Source organism: Leptonotus elevatus, chromosome 17 (assembly GCF_054856555.1).
Source record: "Leptonotus elevatus isolate MCC_2025b chromosome 17, RoL_Lele_1.0, whole genome shotgun sequence".
NCBI classification, from domain to species: Eukaryota; Metazoa; Chordata; class Actinopteri; order Syngnathiformes; family Syngnathidae; genus Leptonotus; species Leptonotus elevatus.
Window position 1 is genome coordinate 15,487,201 of NC_141255.1, and position 18,225 is coordinate 15,505,425.

Here is an 18,225-nt window from a genome sequence, read left to right on the forward strand (position 1 = left end):
GGGGCCATCTCATTGACATAATGCATTTCCTAGCCCCTTCCCCTAACCCCAGCCATAAAAAAATATTGCCTACCCCTATTCCTTACCCTAACCATAACCCAATTCAAACCTAAACTGTAAAACCAAGTCTTGACCCTCAAAAATGGCCCCACATGGACGGGTGGGCCCCACCACAACAAAGAATGTTGGCGCCACTATAACAAAAACAAGACCACAAACACACACAAAAAAAACATCTGCCATCTAGTGGCAGACAACTGACCTCAACACAAATTAATATCATACTCGTTTTTTTACACTACAACTTTTTAATTTTAACTCAATTGTATGAATTATTATGGAATGAATGTATCAATGACTAAAAGGGGCAGCCATATTTATATTAGTTTCCCACTTTTATGTTAAGAGTATAAAAGCTTAGAAAAAATATTTTATTGTACATTTAGAACAGATATAAAAAAAAATAAATAAATAAATATATATATATATATATATATTTCAGAGCCTAAATGTGTCTTTTTCTTGTATATCTTTTGCAACTTTTTACCTACTAATCAGATGAAATATTAATGAGGACCCCAATTTTCAGGCTTTGGGGAGGTAGAAAGCGCCTCCTAAGAAGTCGAGCGTATCGCCCATATTTGTGTAGCTGTGTGCAGGAGGCACTGCAGCCTATTACTCGTGGCGCCATTGGCGCTGCAACCCAGGGGCTTCTCATTAGGAGACCAATTTAGGACTGTGTTGACACCACACTGCCAAGTGCAAAAAAACTGCATTTAATATAAACAAAATGGAATGCTCATATGTTGATAATTTACAATCTGAAGAGTGCATTGCAGCATGCAGACTACTCTATTTTCAACAAATGACAAAACTTAGCATCAGAGGCCGATTTGTTTGCTGTTTGGCATAATTTGTGTGCTTGTGGTGTGTTCACTGCCCCCTGACATCTTAGTTTCCACCTCCTGCAGGGATGCTGAATTAAATGCTTGATTTGAGCTTGCAAATGTATTCTGCAGAACAGCAAGAGAATATCTAATCATTCTTCGTTCATGTTGGCCTCTCCGCAGCGAAAGAGAAGGGAGAGAAGAAGCTGTTCGGCTACTCCTTTGTACCTCTGATGCAGGAGGACGGAAGGACTCTGCCAGATGGCACCCATGAGCTCATTATCCATAAGGTACCGGCGTGCTTGTCCTCTGTGGAAGAAAAAAAAAACCTGACCGAGTTGACAAAGCCTCTATATTTGTCTTGAATCTTATTTTGAAATCATGCAGTAATTTCATTTCCCACTGCGTTTTGGTTCCATCTTATTTTGGCACACAAGCTATTTGTATGCGTCTGGCAGGTTTCCTTCCAAACGGCACCACACAGTGTATGATTATGTGATTCACGCCTTCTAAGTGCATCCGTGTTGTCCTCTCACTAATTATTTGGCGCCACGGGCTGTCAGAAAGCCAACTCGTGTCCACATAGGTGACTTTTAAAACCGTGATAGCGCATAATTCTCACATGCTTTGAAAAGCTTGTCTGTATTCTGCTTGACTATATTGCAGACGCACACTCATCGCTTCAAACCTTTTGCTCGTGACACATCAAAAGGCCGGAGCAAATAAACCATCCAAAATGGTCATTTGAAAACGTCCTGCTCGGCTGTAATTGCAGACTGTGTCCTCAGCTGCAGGCAAAGGGTGTGTGCGTAAACCTCAGGCTCCGCGCACAGCGCATCGATTTATTTGTCAGCCGCCGGGTACAACAGTCGCCCAACGTCTGATTTTAAATTTATTTTTACCCTTCTGCTCGCTACAGGCCATCAGTAGCATTGTCAGATCATTTCCTTGCCTTCCTTGGGTGGATGTGGGGGAGCGGCGTGGTGGGTGGGAGGGGGTCTAATGTCAGATGAAAGTTGCTGAGGAGCTCAATGAAAACTTACATGGCCTAGATTCTCATCAGACCCAAAATAGATGCCGAAGCAGCAGTCCAAAGTGTGCGCGAGCTTTGGAGCTCAAGCAGCCTCAGCCGAGCGTTAAGGCGGCAATGCTAAATCAATAAAACAACAGCAGCCCCCTTCTGTGATTGTGTAACTCCAACTGGCAGCATTGAAACCCCCCCCAAAAAAGCTGCGGAGCTATGATATAACCAGCCACATGATTGACATCCACTTGTGTTACGTAAAGATCATTATGGCATATCGGCACGAGTGTTCATTTTTACCGCCATTTTTAAATTTAGTCTGTTTTAGTTTAGTTTCAATCACGCTTTGTTAGTTTTTATCATGGTTAGTCAACCTCATGCCGCTTTTATTTAGTAAATGTTTAGTCGACTATGAATCTAGCATTTTAGTCTTTATTTTCGTCCAAGAAAACATTATTTTTTCGTCTAAAAACTGTTAACGTTTTAGTCTAGTTTTAGTCAGGACAATCATTTTACCCCTGTATTTTTTTTGTCAGCAGAATATGTTGAACATTTTGGATTTCACATCAAATTTTCTATCATCATTTTGATGAAAAACAACTTGACACACAATTACATTATATCAACAAGTGGCTACTATCGCTCCATGCTTTGAACTAATAAGTTAGCCAGCATTAGTTAGCGTTCTGATTAACATTATTGTTGGAATGTTATCGCTGTTGGATTAATTATCCTTATAACTATAATTCACTTTTTTTTTTTTTTTTTACCTTTCACTGTGAATCCACCTCCTGTCTGTCCCATGTGTTTGCTGCAGATTTGAAAGGGTGTGTGTTACTGTGTGTCACATGTGACAGATTAGCAGATACAAGATTTTACAAAATCATATAATTTTCGTCTCGTTTTTGTTCATAAACTAAAATGTCCGTAGATTTTAGTCCAGTTTTTATTAAGTGAAGTACATTTTCGTCTCGCTTTCATTAGTCGACAAAAATGCACACTGACTTAGTTCTAGTTATTGTTTATTAATGAAGGTTTTAGTCTAGTCTGGTTTTAGTCTGGTGAGAAATGTGCGTTGACGAAATAATTTTTTGTTTAGTTTTCGTTGACGAAATAAACATTAATCGGCACTCTTGTAGAGAAGATACAATTTGATTTTCTTCAAACTTGTAGGATTGAATGTCTAAGGCTTTTTATATGATGTCAAAGTGAGAAAACAATAGATTTTCCGCAAAAAAAATTATATATTTTTTGGACTGTAAAAGTCTGTCCACATCAAAGGAGAGAACTGGGAAGGGGTGGCCCATCAATATTTCATCCAGCAAAGTGACCTGTTCAGTTTAATGAGGCTACCAGGTAGCAAATGAGTGAGGAGGCCGACAGGTGTAATTTGGACTGTGCTAGTTTTCTGAGGAGCAAGCCAAGCAAGGCTTTTACATGGGACTTAATATGTTCTTGTCGTATATGACCAGTGTGAAGAGAACACCAGCTTGGCGGATTGCACGCGCTATCTGAAGTTGCCTTTCTCCAAGACCAACATCCCATCCAACAACCAGACCCTGAAAGGCACCAAGGAGTCTTTCTGGATCACCAGCTTCCTCTGCTCCACCAAGCTCACACAAAACGGTAAAAAGCCCTTTAAGGGATTTGCTTCTTTTTTCTCTCTCTCTGTATTGGATGCTTGCCTGATGAATTGTGGTGAAGCTCAGTCTGGACTGAACTCAATAGTCACAAATAAAATGACCAAGTGTGACTATATTCTCCAAGCTGGGAAAGGCTGGTAATAAACATTTTGCTTTGGTTTTCCTTATTTTGTAAAACTAAACTAAATGTGCATATAAAAATGCTCACAACAATGTTAGTACATCAGTGGTGCCTTTGAGATATTCTTTAATCTGCTAGTTTACTACCAAAGTAAACAGAACAAAGAGAATCAAGGCAACAGATATTTGCACCAAAATGGCGGCAGAACAATAATGGCGATAACCATACTAATAGTTATAGATTGTTTATCTTACACAAGGAACTACTGATTTTACTGTAGCTTAGTGAGCTCTGTTGTGACGTTCCTATTGTTTACAGTGATGCTGGTAACGTGTTACTCAGTAATGGCTGCAATGTTGAGTAATTAGTAATCTAACATGTTACAATATCTATTAAACAATTACACAATTACTACATTACATTGTGACAAAACAAAGTTGTCAAAGTATACAACTGTAGAATGCCTATGGTCAGGGCAGACAATCGTCACTAGGTTGCAAGAGCATACAGATAGCTTTGATGCAGCCTCTGACATAAAGAGGTGGCGTAAAAGTAATGGTATTAATTACAAAAAACGGGCAACAGGTGGCAGCAGAGTATAAGAGATCAACCAGGGCCATGCTGCAAAAAGCTCATTTACCCACAGTTTTAAACAGATTTGTGAATGATGAAGAAACTTAGCTAAATTCTAATGCTAATTGCTGCAAAATGGAAACTGATACAAATGTACTTTTTTTCCTGATGAAAGAAGAGACTCGTAATCTTTCTTTTGGTAGGTTCTACGTTTTTATAGCAATAGAACACAATATTTTGTGGTCCTTGCATAATCAGTTAAAATCCAGTAAAACAGCCAGGGGCGAAGGGGGTTGTTTCAGTAACCATGGCTGCAAGTGAATGAGTTAAACGTTACTGTTAAAAATGCACTTCCAACTGGCAAAACCAGTTTGTTTAGTGGGTTGTTGGCGTCTGCTGAAAGTCTAATAAAGTAACTTGTAATGTAACTTAGTTACTTTTAAATTCAAGTAATCCGTAAAGTTGCTTTTTGAAGGTAACTGTGCTTGTATATGTCAGTATGTCTGTAAAAGTGTAGTAGCAACACAGTATCCAACAAATTGCAGCACAAACTATTTTTATGTATTTAATGTTATTATAGTTGAGCCCCGCTCTTCTCTTCTTACATCTTTTCACTTTAAAAGACACACAAGAATGCTTGATGAATGAAGAGTCCTTTTGACACACTGTAAAGGTAAACGTCTCAAGTACAGAACAACGCTTAAGTGCGACAAAAAAAAAAAAATGCTTCAGGTTAAACCCAATCTGAAGAGACAGCTAAAAGACTCCAGCAGAATTATGTTTTATTCATGCGTACGTCTGGAGACGCCGGGAAATTACTTCTTATCTCTTTTATGCGGCTTAACTTGAAAATGTCAACATTTGTTTGGATGTGCCTACGTAATTTAAGATGGCGCTGATGTCGATGTCGCTCTCATTACTCCGCTTTGCTTTTCACTTCTTGTCACTTGTAGCTTTTTAGGATCTAACGTTTAACTGTGTACGCATATATATATCCCAGTTGTTGTTAATTAACCTGGGTTCGAATGATGTGATTTCTTTATTATTGTAGTCCCCTCATTCTCACTATCTGTGCAATATGAATTCACATGTTGTATACTGTATAATCTAATTTGGGGTGTTCCACAAGGTTCAATTCCGGGGCCTCCACTTTTTTCATTGGGCTCCATCATAAGAAAACAGCGGTGGTAGTTTTAAAGTTCTCTATAAATCGAGAGTTAAGTTACCTATGTCTTAAATTTAGAACTGGTGGTGTTCAGTGCTTCCAACACGGTTCTGATATATGCCCTCAGGCGATATGCTGGACCTGTTGAAGTGGCGAGCGCACCCCGAGCGGATCAACGACAGCCTCTCTAAGCTGAAGGAGATCGATGGATCAGAGATAGTCAAAGTAGGCCTACAGTCACGATTGACTGCTTATGTTGTCGTGGCTTTTTTATTTTTTATTTCGGCATTTAAATGATCTTTTTAACCCCTTCTATGTATTTTCTTAGTTCCCAGTTCCTTTTATCATATTGTCTTTTAGCTTTGTTTAATTCTGTTTTTTTTAATTGTTTTTTTTTTTGTTTTATTCTGTTTTCTTTTAGCCTTTAACTGTTTTTATTTTGTTGACTTTTGGTTCTTAGCTTGAGTGTTTCCTGGGGGCCTTTTCTTGCATGGTTTGTCTGTGCCTTGCCATGTTTTTTTTTTTTTTTAGGTGGGGGGTAGATTTTATTGTATGGAAGGTGCTATATAAATAAAATGTTATTGATTGATGACCTTTAACATAAAAAAAATTCGCCCTGTATTTATTTATTTATTTTCTGCAGTTTCTTCAAGACACTTTGGACACACTTTTTGGAATTCTGGACGAGAGCTCCCAGAGATACGGTCTGAAGGTGTTTGACTCCCTGGTAAGTGCTTTCTTGAAATGGCACCGGCCACAAACACAAGAATCAAAAAGGCACCTGCTGTTGGAAGATGGAGAGATGTAACACATGAGAGCCCCGCCAAGCAATCTCGCCACGGTCACGCCACGCTGCGCTGATAGATCTTTGTCTCGGAGCACGTGTTCGGCAAGGTGCTCGAACTGATGAAAAGTTCTGACAATGTGACGCGTTTGTCAAGTTTAGCTTTTTTAGATCAGCCCAACAAGTCTGAAAAAATCTATATGTTTGTATATGGTCAAATATCATTCTGATTTCTACTGGTCATATCACGTGATATATGACTAGATTTCACGTAAACTGTCCTTTCTGTCATCTTGTGTTTCCCAGGTCCACATCATCAACCTTCTCCAAGACAGCAAATTTCAGCACTTCAAGCCAGTCATGGACACCTACATCGAGAGCCACTTTGCAGGAGCTCTGTCATACAGGTATGTACTTCAAAACCAATGGAATATTCTATTTCACTGGAAAAACTGGCAGGCAGGCGGTGTGAGAAGTCTCTGAAAATGCCTGCAAAATGCTTTGGCGCCCCTTTGTGGCCACACAAACAAAAAAAGGTGCTATCTTCTTATGCACTTCATTTCCTAGCCTGCTGTTCAGTCTGGCTGTCGACTTCACACTTGGTGTACCTGCTAAGATTGAGGCGATGTTCTCATTAGCCCCCCCCCCCCCCCCCACACACACACACATCATTAACCTTACCTACTGTTGTGTTTTAAAGGGACCTGATCAAAGTTCTCAAGTGGTACGTGGACCGCATTGTGGATGCTGAGCATCAGGAACATATTCAGCAGGTGCTCAAGGTGAGGGGCCATCGATTGATTGACACTTGGCTTGACAAGTTGACAGGTGTCATATTTTAATAGCTGATTTAGATTTACACTGCAAAAAGGATAGTAGAAAATGTAAGAAAAACAATATTGTAAAATAATACATGTATTACTTCAAATAAGAAAACTAATCTGCCAACAGAAGAAGAAAATTTTACTTAATTAATTAATTAATACTAAGCCCATATCAACCACAACAGTCTTGAAAATTGTGTTTTTAGACTAAAAACAAGTCATGCTGACTTTTTTCAAGCTGTAATAAATAGATTTATTTTCTTAAAATACATAAATATGTTTATTTACGTTTGGATAACTTAGCCCGAGGGCCAAGCAGGGAGGTAACAGGTCCCATTTTTATTGTCTTTAGTATGACCCAGCCAGGGATTGAACCCAGAACCTCCATCTCTGTGGGTAGGCACTCTACCACTAGACCACTGAGCTGGTACTGGAACAAGGAAAAATGAGCTTAGTAAATATAACGAAACTAAACACCCAAGCTATATTGCACTTTAGTCAGATTTTTTTCATACTTGTATTTTTTCAATTGATCTTATTACTAGATTATGCAAAATCTTAAAATAAGAAAATTAAATTTATGAAACCCCAGCTCAGGGCCTTTGATGTTGGTTAGTTGTTATCTTTAAAATGTGGAAAATGCTTGTTTTAAGCCTCACCGTACTTAAAACTGGCTGTTAACACTCAATGCCAAGACTGCTTGATCAAATAAGATAATTAAGTCATAAGTATCTAAAAATTAGCATAATGATCTTGTCTGCCAATTTCATTTTAAATAAAAATAACTTGTCAAAGCAAAATAACCAAATTTTGGTTAAATTTAAGAAATTATATCTTACTTAAGATTTCATTTTTTGCAGTGTACTATAAAAATCTTCGTGTTTTTCGTTGCATTTCTACACCACAGCAACCACAATTTCTCTCTCACTGAAAAAAAAAACAATCTATAGAATTTACACAATAAATGTATGGTAACAATTTGCATGGTTTTTGCAGTGTACAAAATGGAGATCACTCTGATTGGCTGTGAAAATGCAGACCTGTGGCAGCTGTGTACATTTTACTCCATTTTTCTCTGTATGTTTTAATCAGTTTTTAGCGCTAACACTTCTTACTGTTATATAATAGATAGTGTAAGTTAAATTGACCCTATATTTGATGATTCCTTTGCTGTCTAATCAGGTACATTTTAGATGATAAATCTTTTTTTTTTATAGTGATCGTTTCCTGATAAAGATTTTTGCCTTGCTGTTTTCCAGGCCAGCGAGTACATCTTCAAGTACATCATCCAATCTCGCCGCCTCTTCTCCTTGGCAACGGGAGGCCAGAACGAGGAAGAGTTCCGCGTGTGCATCCACGAGCTCTTCATGTCCATTCGCTTCTTCCTCTCGCAGGAGAGCAAGGGCACCAGTCCGGTGGCACAAACACAGGCATGCGCATTTTCACTATGGCGGCCGCCGTGTGTAATGTGTGAAGCGCACACATTTCCTCGCACTCGATGCCGTTGTAATTGAATCATTTCATGCTCCCAGTGGGTCTGGAGTCAAACTGCGCTGCAGCTTCTTTTCTTTTCCCTGCTGGGAGATCCGCGAATAGAGGCAGAAAGGTCTTGACGGATTTCAAGAAAGAGCAAAACAAACAGGATGAGGACGGCAGTGATAAATGGAAATGACACACTCCAAACAGTTCTCCCGATGAAGTGTGTGTGTGTGTGTGTGTTCAGTTACTATCATCGTGTGGCCTAAATCATCCCTTAACGGGTGAGAATAGGATTGGCACTGAAATGATCGTCACTATTCCAGTGGTGCCCTCTTCAGGCATGTCTGGAAAAGTGCGGCATTGGCCCTTAAAACTGAGCACACGTTTCCTTTTACATTCTTTGTCACCATTTCAACTTTCATGTATTTCTCATTCCAACAATTCCCACATGCCAGAAAACTTTTTCACCATTACACGTTTTACACCAGTGTAAATTCCACGTCTACTTTAGGGGTGTCAAGTTTGAGTTAATTTAAAGTTGCTTTAATGCCACTCATTTCTTTAACGCACGATTAATGACCGCCCCTTACTTGGAAAAGCCTGTACTGGGGCAATTCCAGTCGCAGCGCAGCAGACACGCCCACGTCAAAATTTAGCAGTTATAAATGTAATAATAATGCATATATTTGTGGAGACTGGGGTCAAGTTGTATTTTACCATTTAAAAAGGTTTGCAGAGTTTTACAAGTTACATCACGTTAAAAATTAGATAGCTCTTAATATGAAAAGAAAAATGCACTGAGCTGTCAGCAATGTCTTACAAATACAATTATGCCATCTAGTGGCAGATAATGACCAACACAAGTCAATATCACACTCGTTTTTTTTTACAGTACAATACATCTAGTTTTGTGAATTATTAGGAAATTACTGTATCAATAGTCAGGTTTCCATCCAAATGTTTTGAAAATTTTATGCACATTTTGTGAAAATGCGCTAAACGGACATGCGACTTGTCCATTTCCATCCGCTCTTCTTTTGCGAATTTGTAATCGTTTGGAGCCATTATTTTTTTTTTTGAAATTGTCCAAATTCTCAGATTTTAGCATATCAACAGTAATTGTTCACTGATTTTTGTAGTCATTCATGAAAGAAGATCGTCATATTTGTTTAATCAAAATAAGACATTTACAAATATGAGGTAAGCAAGTTTGGGACTAAACTACTTTTTTTTTTTTTGCAGGACTATATTCCAATTACGCAGAATCCGTAACTCACTAAAATGATGACATAGTAATCTGTGATCCTCAGTCTGCTTTTTTTTTTTGTAGTGTTTTCAGCTGCTGAGTATTAAAAAAATAAAAGGAATTTCAGTCTTTCGGGAAAGTTCGTCCTTATTTTCCCTGTGCACGCATACTTAACATGACGTGCTTCTTCACACAGGCAGTCTTCCTGCGAACTTTCCCGGCGGTTTACGGCGAGCTCCTGAAGATCTTCACGGTGCGCGAGGTGGCCGCCTTCGTCCGGGAGACGCTGGGCAGCCTGCCCGCCATCGTCCACGCCGACTGCCCCTTGGAGGCCGTCAAGCTGCAGTGCCTTGCCAAGACGGTGGAGAGCCAACTGTACATCAACCCAGGTGAGCACATTGGAAGGAGTCGTCATCTTCACACTGCTGCCTCACAGCAACAACCTGACTTGGCTTGTCCTCGTCGTAGAATCGAGGTGCATCCTGTTGCCCGTGGTGCTGCGCATCCTTCAGGCTCACATGCAGGAACAGAGAGACCTGGTCATGTGCGCACGCATCCTCACCAGCATGCTGTCGCTCATCAAGAAGGAGGAGAACGGCACCTCTGTGAGTATTTTACATTTCAAATGAAGATGGATGGGAATATTTACTACCTTGACTATCTGTGGCTGGGTTTGAAATCGCTCACTAGAAAAATTGTTGGGTCAAAAATTAGCCAATTTTGGGCCAAAAATGGACCAATCCACTACTAACTAAGTTAGTTTGACTAGGGACAGACCAATTATCGGCCAGTGCCGATATTTGTTAAAATGCCAAATATCGGCCTTTTTACGAATGCGTAGGCCGATAAAGATGGTATCTCACTGAGCGGTGAATGCTTGGGGACGTATAGCGAATTTAGGGTTTTCATCAGGATTTCTAAGATGTTCACAGACAGTTTTGATTTACGTTTACTCGCAAAGACATTTTTTGAAACCTTTACAAACCCGGACAAAATCCTCCAAATTAGCTACATTTGCATGCATTTGTCGCTCAGTGAGATACAGGGAACTTTGATTTATGGATTTGTTTATAAAAATGATGACTCCCTACACTTTTTTAAAATTTTAAATATTTTTAAAAATTACAAAAATTTAATTAAGAAACTATGATAACATTTTAGAAAACTTTGTTTACAGTAGAACATTTTAGGGCACCATTTAAATGTTTTTATACAAAGTTGTCAATTCTTTATATGTTTAAAAGGGATAGACCAATAATCAGCCTGGCTGATTATCGGCGCCGATATTGGGCATTTTGATGAATATCGGAATATCAGCCTTTTTCAAAAATCTGGCGGACGATATAAGTTCTAAAACCATTTAACTACAAAGTAATTAGTGGCATTTGCATTAAAAAAAATAATTGACATCAATATTTTTTCCCCATTTGACTGAAAATAAGTATTGGCTTCAAATATCGGTTATCGGCCTTCTTGACTACGAATAATCGGCATTGGTAAAATACCACATCGGTCCATCGCTAATGTTTAAAAAAAAATTTTTTTAATATGTTGACGCTAATATCAGCTTAAAATATTGGTTATCGTCTCCTTGACTACTAATAATCGGTATCAGTATCAGCCTTGAGATGACTTTCTTTTGGTGTCTGGTTCCATAAATTATATATTTTTATTATTATAATATATATATATATATATATATATACATAATTTATTTTCCCCTACCACATACACAAAAAGTTAGACATTTTGGGATTTTGGGTGAAATTACTGGATGGACCTAAAATGCAAAAAAATAACAAAGGTCAAATTAAGTTTACACATTTTAGATTGATTCTGATAATTCGCCGAAAGCCAAAAATCCCTAACATTTTGAGTGTTGTGTCGTTTTCTATATCAGCATACAGGAAAACAACACACACTATTATGCCGTAAATCATCAGTGAATTGCCTCTGCTATTCAGTTCAAAGAGTGCACAAGTGAATTATGGCCATCATAACGGCGGAAAAAACAACCTTAAAGCTACAGGAATTAGTCTGCCGGCAATTTCCCGGCCAATCGGCTGCAGTCGCCGATTGCTTTGTTTTGTGCCTTTACGGTCAGTTTGTCAGAACCACGCTGGCCGCCCCGTACTCTGCTAATGAGAAGCATCTATTTAGAAAGTGGGCGCTGTGCCACTCGGGCTGCTCTTATGTGTGTGTGTGTGTGCGTGTGTGTGTGCGCACGTGGTGAAGGACACACGCGCAGCAGATAGGCACCACATCGAAAGCGAGGTGACAGTGGTGACAGTCAAAAGCCAGCATGGAACTTCTTCTCATTATCACTCTGTCCAAAGCTTGTCTTGTCACACACACACACACACCCACACACACACACACACACACACACACACACACACACACACACACACACACACACACTGCAAGCGTATTTCAAACTTCCATTGTCACTTTCTCTGCACAGCTTGTGTTTTTTAAACTCGTTCCCAAAATATCAACAATGCAAATAAATGTAATTTGCTTGTCAGGAAGCGGCGGTCTCGGAAGAAGTGGACCTAATAGTGGAAAGCCTGCTGGGGGTGCTGCTAAGGACCATCCTGGAAATCAGCAACCGGCCGCAGCCTGCCGGTCCTGCCATGAGACTTCAATTTCAGGATGTCACTGTACGTGTGTGTGTGCGTCACCGTGTGTGTGTTGGCGTGCTCTCCTTTGGCAAGTAATTATAGATTTTAAATGGAGTTGCTGCAGTGGCGACTTTAATTGTGCCAACATCATTAACACAAATGGCAGTAATTAAGATTTATAATGCAACACACACTTGGGGGGGGGGGGGGGGTTGCGATGAGTAACTCGTCCTGAAGGATATTTGAAGAGGGGAGGGGCTCTCATGTCTCCACATATCTTGCAGCTGTCCAATAAAGTTAATTAAGGGCACACATTTGATAAATTCTTCATTTATTTTGGCAACTCTGCAGAAAAAAATCAACATCAACAACAAAACACTTGATGATCACGCTTTTCTGTCATCCCGCCAGGGGGAGTTTGTGGCGTGTTTGTTGGCGCTGCTGCGACAGATGAGTGACAGACACTACCAGCAGTTGCTGCAGGCGTTCGGCAGCAAAGACGACTTGAGGGTACGGGCACTCGCTCCGCATACCTGACTCACTCAGACAGTACCGCAGTGGTGGATTAAACCGGGAATGCTAAGTGCAATACCGACTAGCGGTCTTTTAGTTCACTTTCATGTGGATCAAAAATAGATTCATATTCCGACAACAGTTTTTTTTTGGTGCAAGGTGTGAATATATATTTAAAAAAAAAAAGAGGCTTCACACTGTTTCATGCCCAATGACTCATTTTATGGAACAGAATTACTTTGGATAGTAGTAGTAGACTCTATTTGTCTTTATTTGTGTCTGTATGATTATACTGCCCCCGGTGGTCAAGTTGTGCACACCAGCAGTCCTCATGCACAAACTATTGAATTCTTTACATTCTATTTATTTGTAATATTACTCGTTTCATAAAGGACTATAGTGCAGTGTGCTCTTCTTTCATCAAAAAATGAATTGATTCTGCATTTTTCTGTTCTTTTATCAGCTGTAGAATAATGTTTGCTTTGACAAAATGCTGCCGTTTTTATGGACCAAAACTGCCCACATTAAAAATAAATAAATAAATAAAAGTGAAAATAAAAAAAGCATATAAAAAAAATTAATATTTTTTTTTATAAAATAATTTTGGAAATAATAATTTTTATTCATTGATTGATATTTATAATAATTAATAATAATAATAGTAATTCTATTTATATGTTTATTTTTGTATTTATTTCCACATTTATGTTTATATTTATTTTTATTTTGGGAATCTTGTTTTTTATTTTTGCATTTAGTTTTACTTTTATTTATGGATTTATATTTTTTTTGTTGTTTTTTTCCCCCTGTTTATATTACATTTTTGTGTTTAATTTTTTTATTATATTTTTATATCAATTTTTTTTCTTTTTCATGTATTTATTATTTTTCTTATTTATTTATTTATTTTTATATTGGCTGTTTTGGTCCTCAATACGTTTCTTCCAGTGGACACACAAAATGGTCTCTCATCTTTTATCTAAAATGGTGCTGCCATCTACTGATGGTTTTGCATCAGTAAAGTTGTTTCCTTGCTTGAAACTTACTGTACTGTAACTGTACCACGGTAGCAAAAGTAGCTAATGCTTGGAATGTTTCCTTGCGGTGAGTCCAGGACTTCCTCCTCCAGATCTTTACGGTCTTCAGGATTCTCATCCGACCGGAGATGTTTCCTAAAGACTGGACTGTCATGAGGCTGGTTACCAACAAGTAAGCGTGTCCTCATTGTCTGTCGCTTGTTATAAAACGTTGTTGTTTGTGTGCGTGTTTAATGCTAAATTGAATCCATCTGGTTCTCTAGAGCAGTGGTCCTCAACCCTGGTCCTAGGGGACCGGTATCCAGCCTGTTTTCCATGTCTCCTACATCCAACACAGGTGGGAATCGTTATCAGGCTTCTCCAGAGCTTGCTAATTATCTGATGATATGAATCACCTGTGTTGGCTGTGGGAGACATGGAAAACAGGTTGGATACCGGTCCCCGAGGACCAGGGTTGAGGACCACTGCTCTAGAGCAGGAATGGGAAACTTGGAGGACACAAATTTTCGTGAGGTTGAAAGCTTTCATGGCTGATGGAATCTCTAAGCAAGCTAGTTTTGAGATTTGAGTTTAAATTCTGTCAAAATATCATTTACTTCCTATTTTGCCTGAAATACATTTTTCTTAACCTACGTATTTAGTCGTCCTGGCTTCTTACTATGGGTGTGCCAAAAAATCGATTCTCATAAGAATCACGATTCTCATTTAGTACGATTTAGAATCGATTTTAGACGTCCCAAAATCGATTTTATTTAAATTATTTTATACTGTCTTCCCTTTGTTTGTGTGTGCCTTTATTGGGAGCGCTGTTCATGTTGTACCCGGGTTGGCCACTTAGGGGCAGTGTCTTATACACTGTTAAATTGTAGCCACATTAGAATTAGAAGGAAAAAGTCACGATCAAGTTATTCCAATAAAAGTTGTTTTTTTGCAGCGTGGAGCTGTTCTTTTGAGTGATAAAAGATAAAAGAGCACTAATTAGCATTAGCGAGTCAGACTGGAGTAGATCATTACAATTCCTTGAACATCTATAAATTAAATCAAAAATAATTGTCAATCAAATCATTTTGAACCAAAAATAGCCCCTAATCGAAAATTGATTCTGAATCGAATCACACACCCAAAAATCGCAATCGAATCTAATCGAATCGTGAGACATTTCAAAGATTCCCACCCCTACTTCTTACCACACCTGCTCGCTTCTTCTCTGGTCTCCCATCTAGTGGTGAACATTGTTACCGCATCTTTAAGCAGCTGCGCTACACTAAACATTTTTGTATTCAAAAATAAATCCACTCCGAGTTTTCCCCATCCCTGACCTCAAAGTTTCTCGTCTTGATGCAGTTTTTATTCCAAGGTGACACGTTCTTGTGACTCTCTGTGGTGCTTCTTACAGCGTGATTATCACCACCGTCCTCTACCTCTCTGAAGCCCTGAGGAAAAACTTTCTCAATGACAAGTTTGACTACAAGGTAAAGTACAATACATTCCAAAAAGAAAAAAAAGAAAAAAGCTCACTAAGAAGCTTTTTTATGGGCCTTGAATCAAACTGATGTTCAGTGTTGGCCTGTCAGTTTGAGTTTTTGTTTGTTTTTCAGGTGTGGGATTCGTACTTCTACCTGTCAGTATTGTTTATCAACCAGCCCTGCCTTCAGCTGGAGTTGTTCTCCCCCTCAAAGAGGAAGAAGACGTTGGAAAAGTAAGTCTGGCGTGACAAGTGGCACGCCAACATCGCCTCACGTCATGTTCTTGCGGCGCGCAGGTACGGGGACATGAGGGTGATGATGGGCTGTGAGATCTTCAGCATGTGGCAGAATTTAGGTGAGCTGATCCCGGGAAGTGTCGTGAAATGGAATGCTTGCAACTTTGCTGACGGCTGCGCCTTCTCCAGGGGAGCACAAGTTGAATTTCATCCCGGCGATGATTGGTCCCTTCCTGGAGGTGACGCTGGTGCCGCAGCCCGACCTGAGGAACGTCATGATCCCCATCTTCCACGACATGATGGATTGGGAGCAGAGGCGCAGCGGCAATTTTAAACAGGTACGCTGCGGCAAATTTAGAACCCGCAAAGCTTTAACTAATTCCCTCGCAAATATTTTCACTGAAGCAAGCTCCTTCGCTCCCGGCTGTTTTACTGGATTTTGACTGATTTTGCAAGGCCCACAGAATATTGTGTGTTATTGCTATAAAAACATGTGACCTACCAAATCAAAGATAAGAGTATTCTTTCATTTCAAAGTACATTTGTATCTGTTTCATCATTATTCACCAATCTATTTTAAACTGGGTAAATGAGCTTTTTGCAGCATAGCCCTGGTTGATCTCTTATAGTCTGCTGACTCCTGTTGGCCGTTTTTTGTAACAACCACTATTGCTTTAAGCGACCTCTTCATGCCAGAGGCTGCCATGCTGCTATGCCATGGCAATATTTTAAATGGAACGTTTTTGGGAGCAAATGAGGTCAAATCATCAGCTTTTTTCTTTTTTTTTTTAATAGGTGGAGGCAAAGCTCATCGACAAGCTGGACAGCCTGATGTCAGAAGGCAAAGGAGATGAGACGTACAGGGAGCTCTTCAACAGCATGTGAGTTGGAAAAAAACTGCTTGAGCCCAGCTGGTTAATTGAAGCATTTATGACAGATAAACTTTTCATTTGAGGTGCCTCAGTACAGACATGCGAGAAATACATGCTACAAAATAGAATCGAAACTTGAGCTAAAGCTGTTTTTTGACAAGTTTTGTGTACAGATGTTTAATGTAACATTGTCAGCAAATATTGGTGGGGGCTGGATGGCTTAGTAGGCATTTAGTTAACACTACAAACTTTCAAAAGTGGGATCGGGGTCAGGGTAGATGGCCCAACAATGGGAAATATATCATTTGCGTAACTTGGTGTGGCAAATCCTGAATGTTGGTAGTAAAATGTGTTTTTTTTCTTTTCTTTTTTTAACCAAATCTATTCTGATAACCTGAACCAATTACTCAGTAGAATGAACTCTAGTGCTGTCACTATCGAATATTTTTTAGAATCGACTAATCTATCGATTATTCAATCAATTAATCTGATTAATTTCAACTTTGCATTAAAGTGTATTACAAAAGCTAATTCCCCCCCATTAGCGTTTATTAACCAGTGGTTGATGTTTATTTCGTACTTCGTATTCGTAAAGTGACAAAAAAAAAAGGTGGGGGAGGGTTGATGTTGTACTATGTTAGCAGTTCGGTCATTGTTTTCCAAAGTAAAAACAGATGTTTACAAATGTCTTATTTTGATTAAAAACAAAAGATAATCAGAAATCAGTGAATTACTGTTGATATGCTGAAATCAGAAGATTTGGACAATTTTGAATGAAAAAATGTCTCCAAATACAAAGGAGCACATAGACCCTAAGCTGCAGAATCAAAGGTCCTCAAAACCATGAATGGGTTTATTATTGTTTTTTGGGTCGCTCACGTCTTATCAACTGATCAATTGAAAAAGGAGCTGAGCCTTGTCAGCCGTAGCGATGCGCTCATCTCATGGTTATAACAATGTCACAAAGAGATTTTTTTTTTTGTCAAGCCTAACAAAGAGATGTGTGAAGATTGCTTTGGTATCCTAGCAACAATAAGCCTTGCTGGAAAGCAGTGTGTGTTTGTGCCACCACAGCAAATAAACACACTCTTTGCTGGGTTTGAATGACTTTTCGGATGTATTTATGGGTCGCTTATACAAAGGTGAGTGCGGGTTAGCGTTCATCTTCACACACACGCGTCTGTGTCCAGTCTTGGTCTACTCCGTCCTTGTCTTTCCAGGTTTGTGCTCCTGCATGCCTAATTTGTGTGTGTGTGTGTGTGTGTGTGTGTGTGTGTGCGTGTGTGCGTGAGTGTGTTTGTGTACATCCCATTTCTTTGAATATTTTGTCCTTTAATGGGTTCCGGCTTCCAGCCGGTGTAATTTTAATAAAATTGCGCATCCTGTACAGCATCGCAAGTCCTTCGTCTTTTCATGGTCAGTCCTCATGAGTGAGCCGTTTGCACAATATTCATGTTAAAGGGATACTTGACTCATTGAGCCATTTTCAGCAGTAAAAAGTTCATATTTTGTCCGGAATTCATTTGATAACGTCATTATTTTTCATGTACAATTGATAAAAACTAATTTTTACATTTGCTGTCCATTGAAGATGACATCACCTGTGCTGAGGATGTAAGTAACGACCCATCATGGTTCACCTGTTTTCTGGGTTTGGTCAGCAAACTGAGCCATGATTGGTTATTACCCACTTTCTCAGCACAGGTGATGTCATCTAAAGTCGACAGCAAG

At 39.2% G+C, this 18,225-nt stretch overlaps 1 protein-coding gene across 2 annotated transcripts in view; it reads left to right on the forward strand.

The window, feature by feature from the left end:
* The window catches only part of dock4b (dedicator of cytokinesis 4b), a 114,123-nt gene that overhangs the window by 61,747 nt on the left and 34,151 nt on the right, over window positions 1–18,225 (forward strand). For both annotated transcript variants that reach the window (XM_086058546.1, XM_086058547.1), the window contains exons 15-31: window positions 1,071–1,177; window positions 3,384–3,537; window positions 5,541–5,638; window positions 6,057–6,140; window positions 6,504–6,604; window positions 6,898–6,979; window positions 8,281–8,451; window positions 9,943–10,135; window positions 10,215–10,351; window positions 12,275–12,409; window positions 12,782–12,880; window positions 13,998–14,092; window positions 15,317–15,392; window positions 15,519–15,619; window positions 15,683–15,741; window positions 15,812–15,960; window positions 16,418–16,503. In XM_086058546.1, coding sequence (XP_085914672.1) covers window positions 1,071–1,177; window positions 3,384–3,537; window positions 5,541–5,638; window positions 6,057–6,140; window positions 6,504–6,604; window positions 6,898–6,979; window positions 8,281–8,451; window positions 9,943–10,135; window positions 10,215–10,351; window positions 12,275–12,409; window positions 12,782–12,880; window positions 13,998–14,092; window positions 15,317–15,392; window positions 15,519–15,619; window positions 15,683–15,741; window positions 15,812–15,960; window positions 16,418–16,503 — 1,927 coding nt within the window. The remainder of the gene's footprint in view (window positions 1–1,070; window positions 1,178–3,383; window positions 3,538–5,540; window positions 5,639–6,056; window positions 6,141–6,503; window positions 6,605–6,897; window positions 6,980–8,280; window positions 8,452–9,942; window positions 10,136–10,214; window positions 10,352–12,274; window positions 12,410–12,781; window positions 12,881–13,997; window positions 14,093–15,316; window positions 15,393–15,518; window positions 15,620–15,682; window positions 15,742–15,811; window positions 15,961–16,417; window positions 16,504–18,225) is intronic.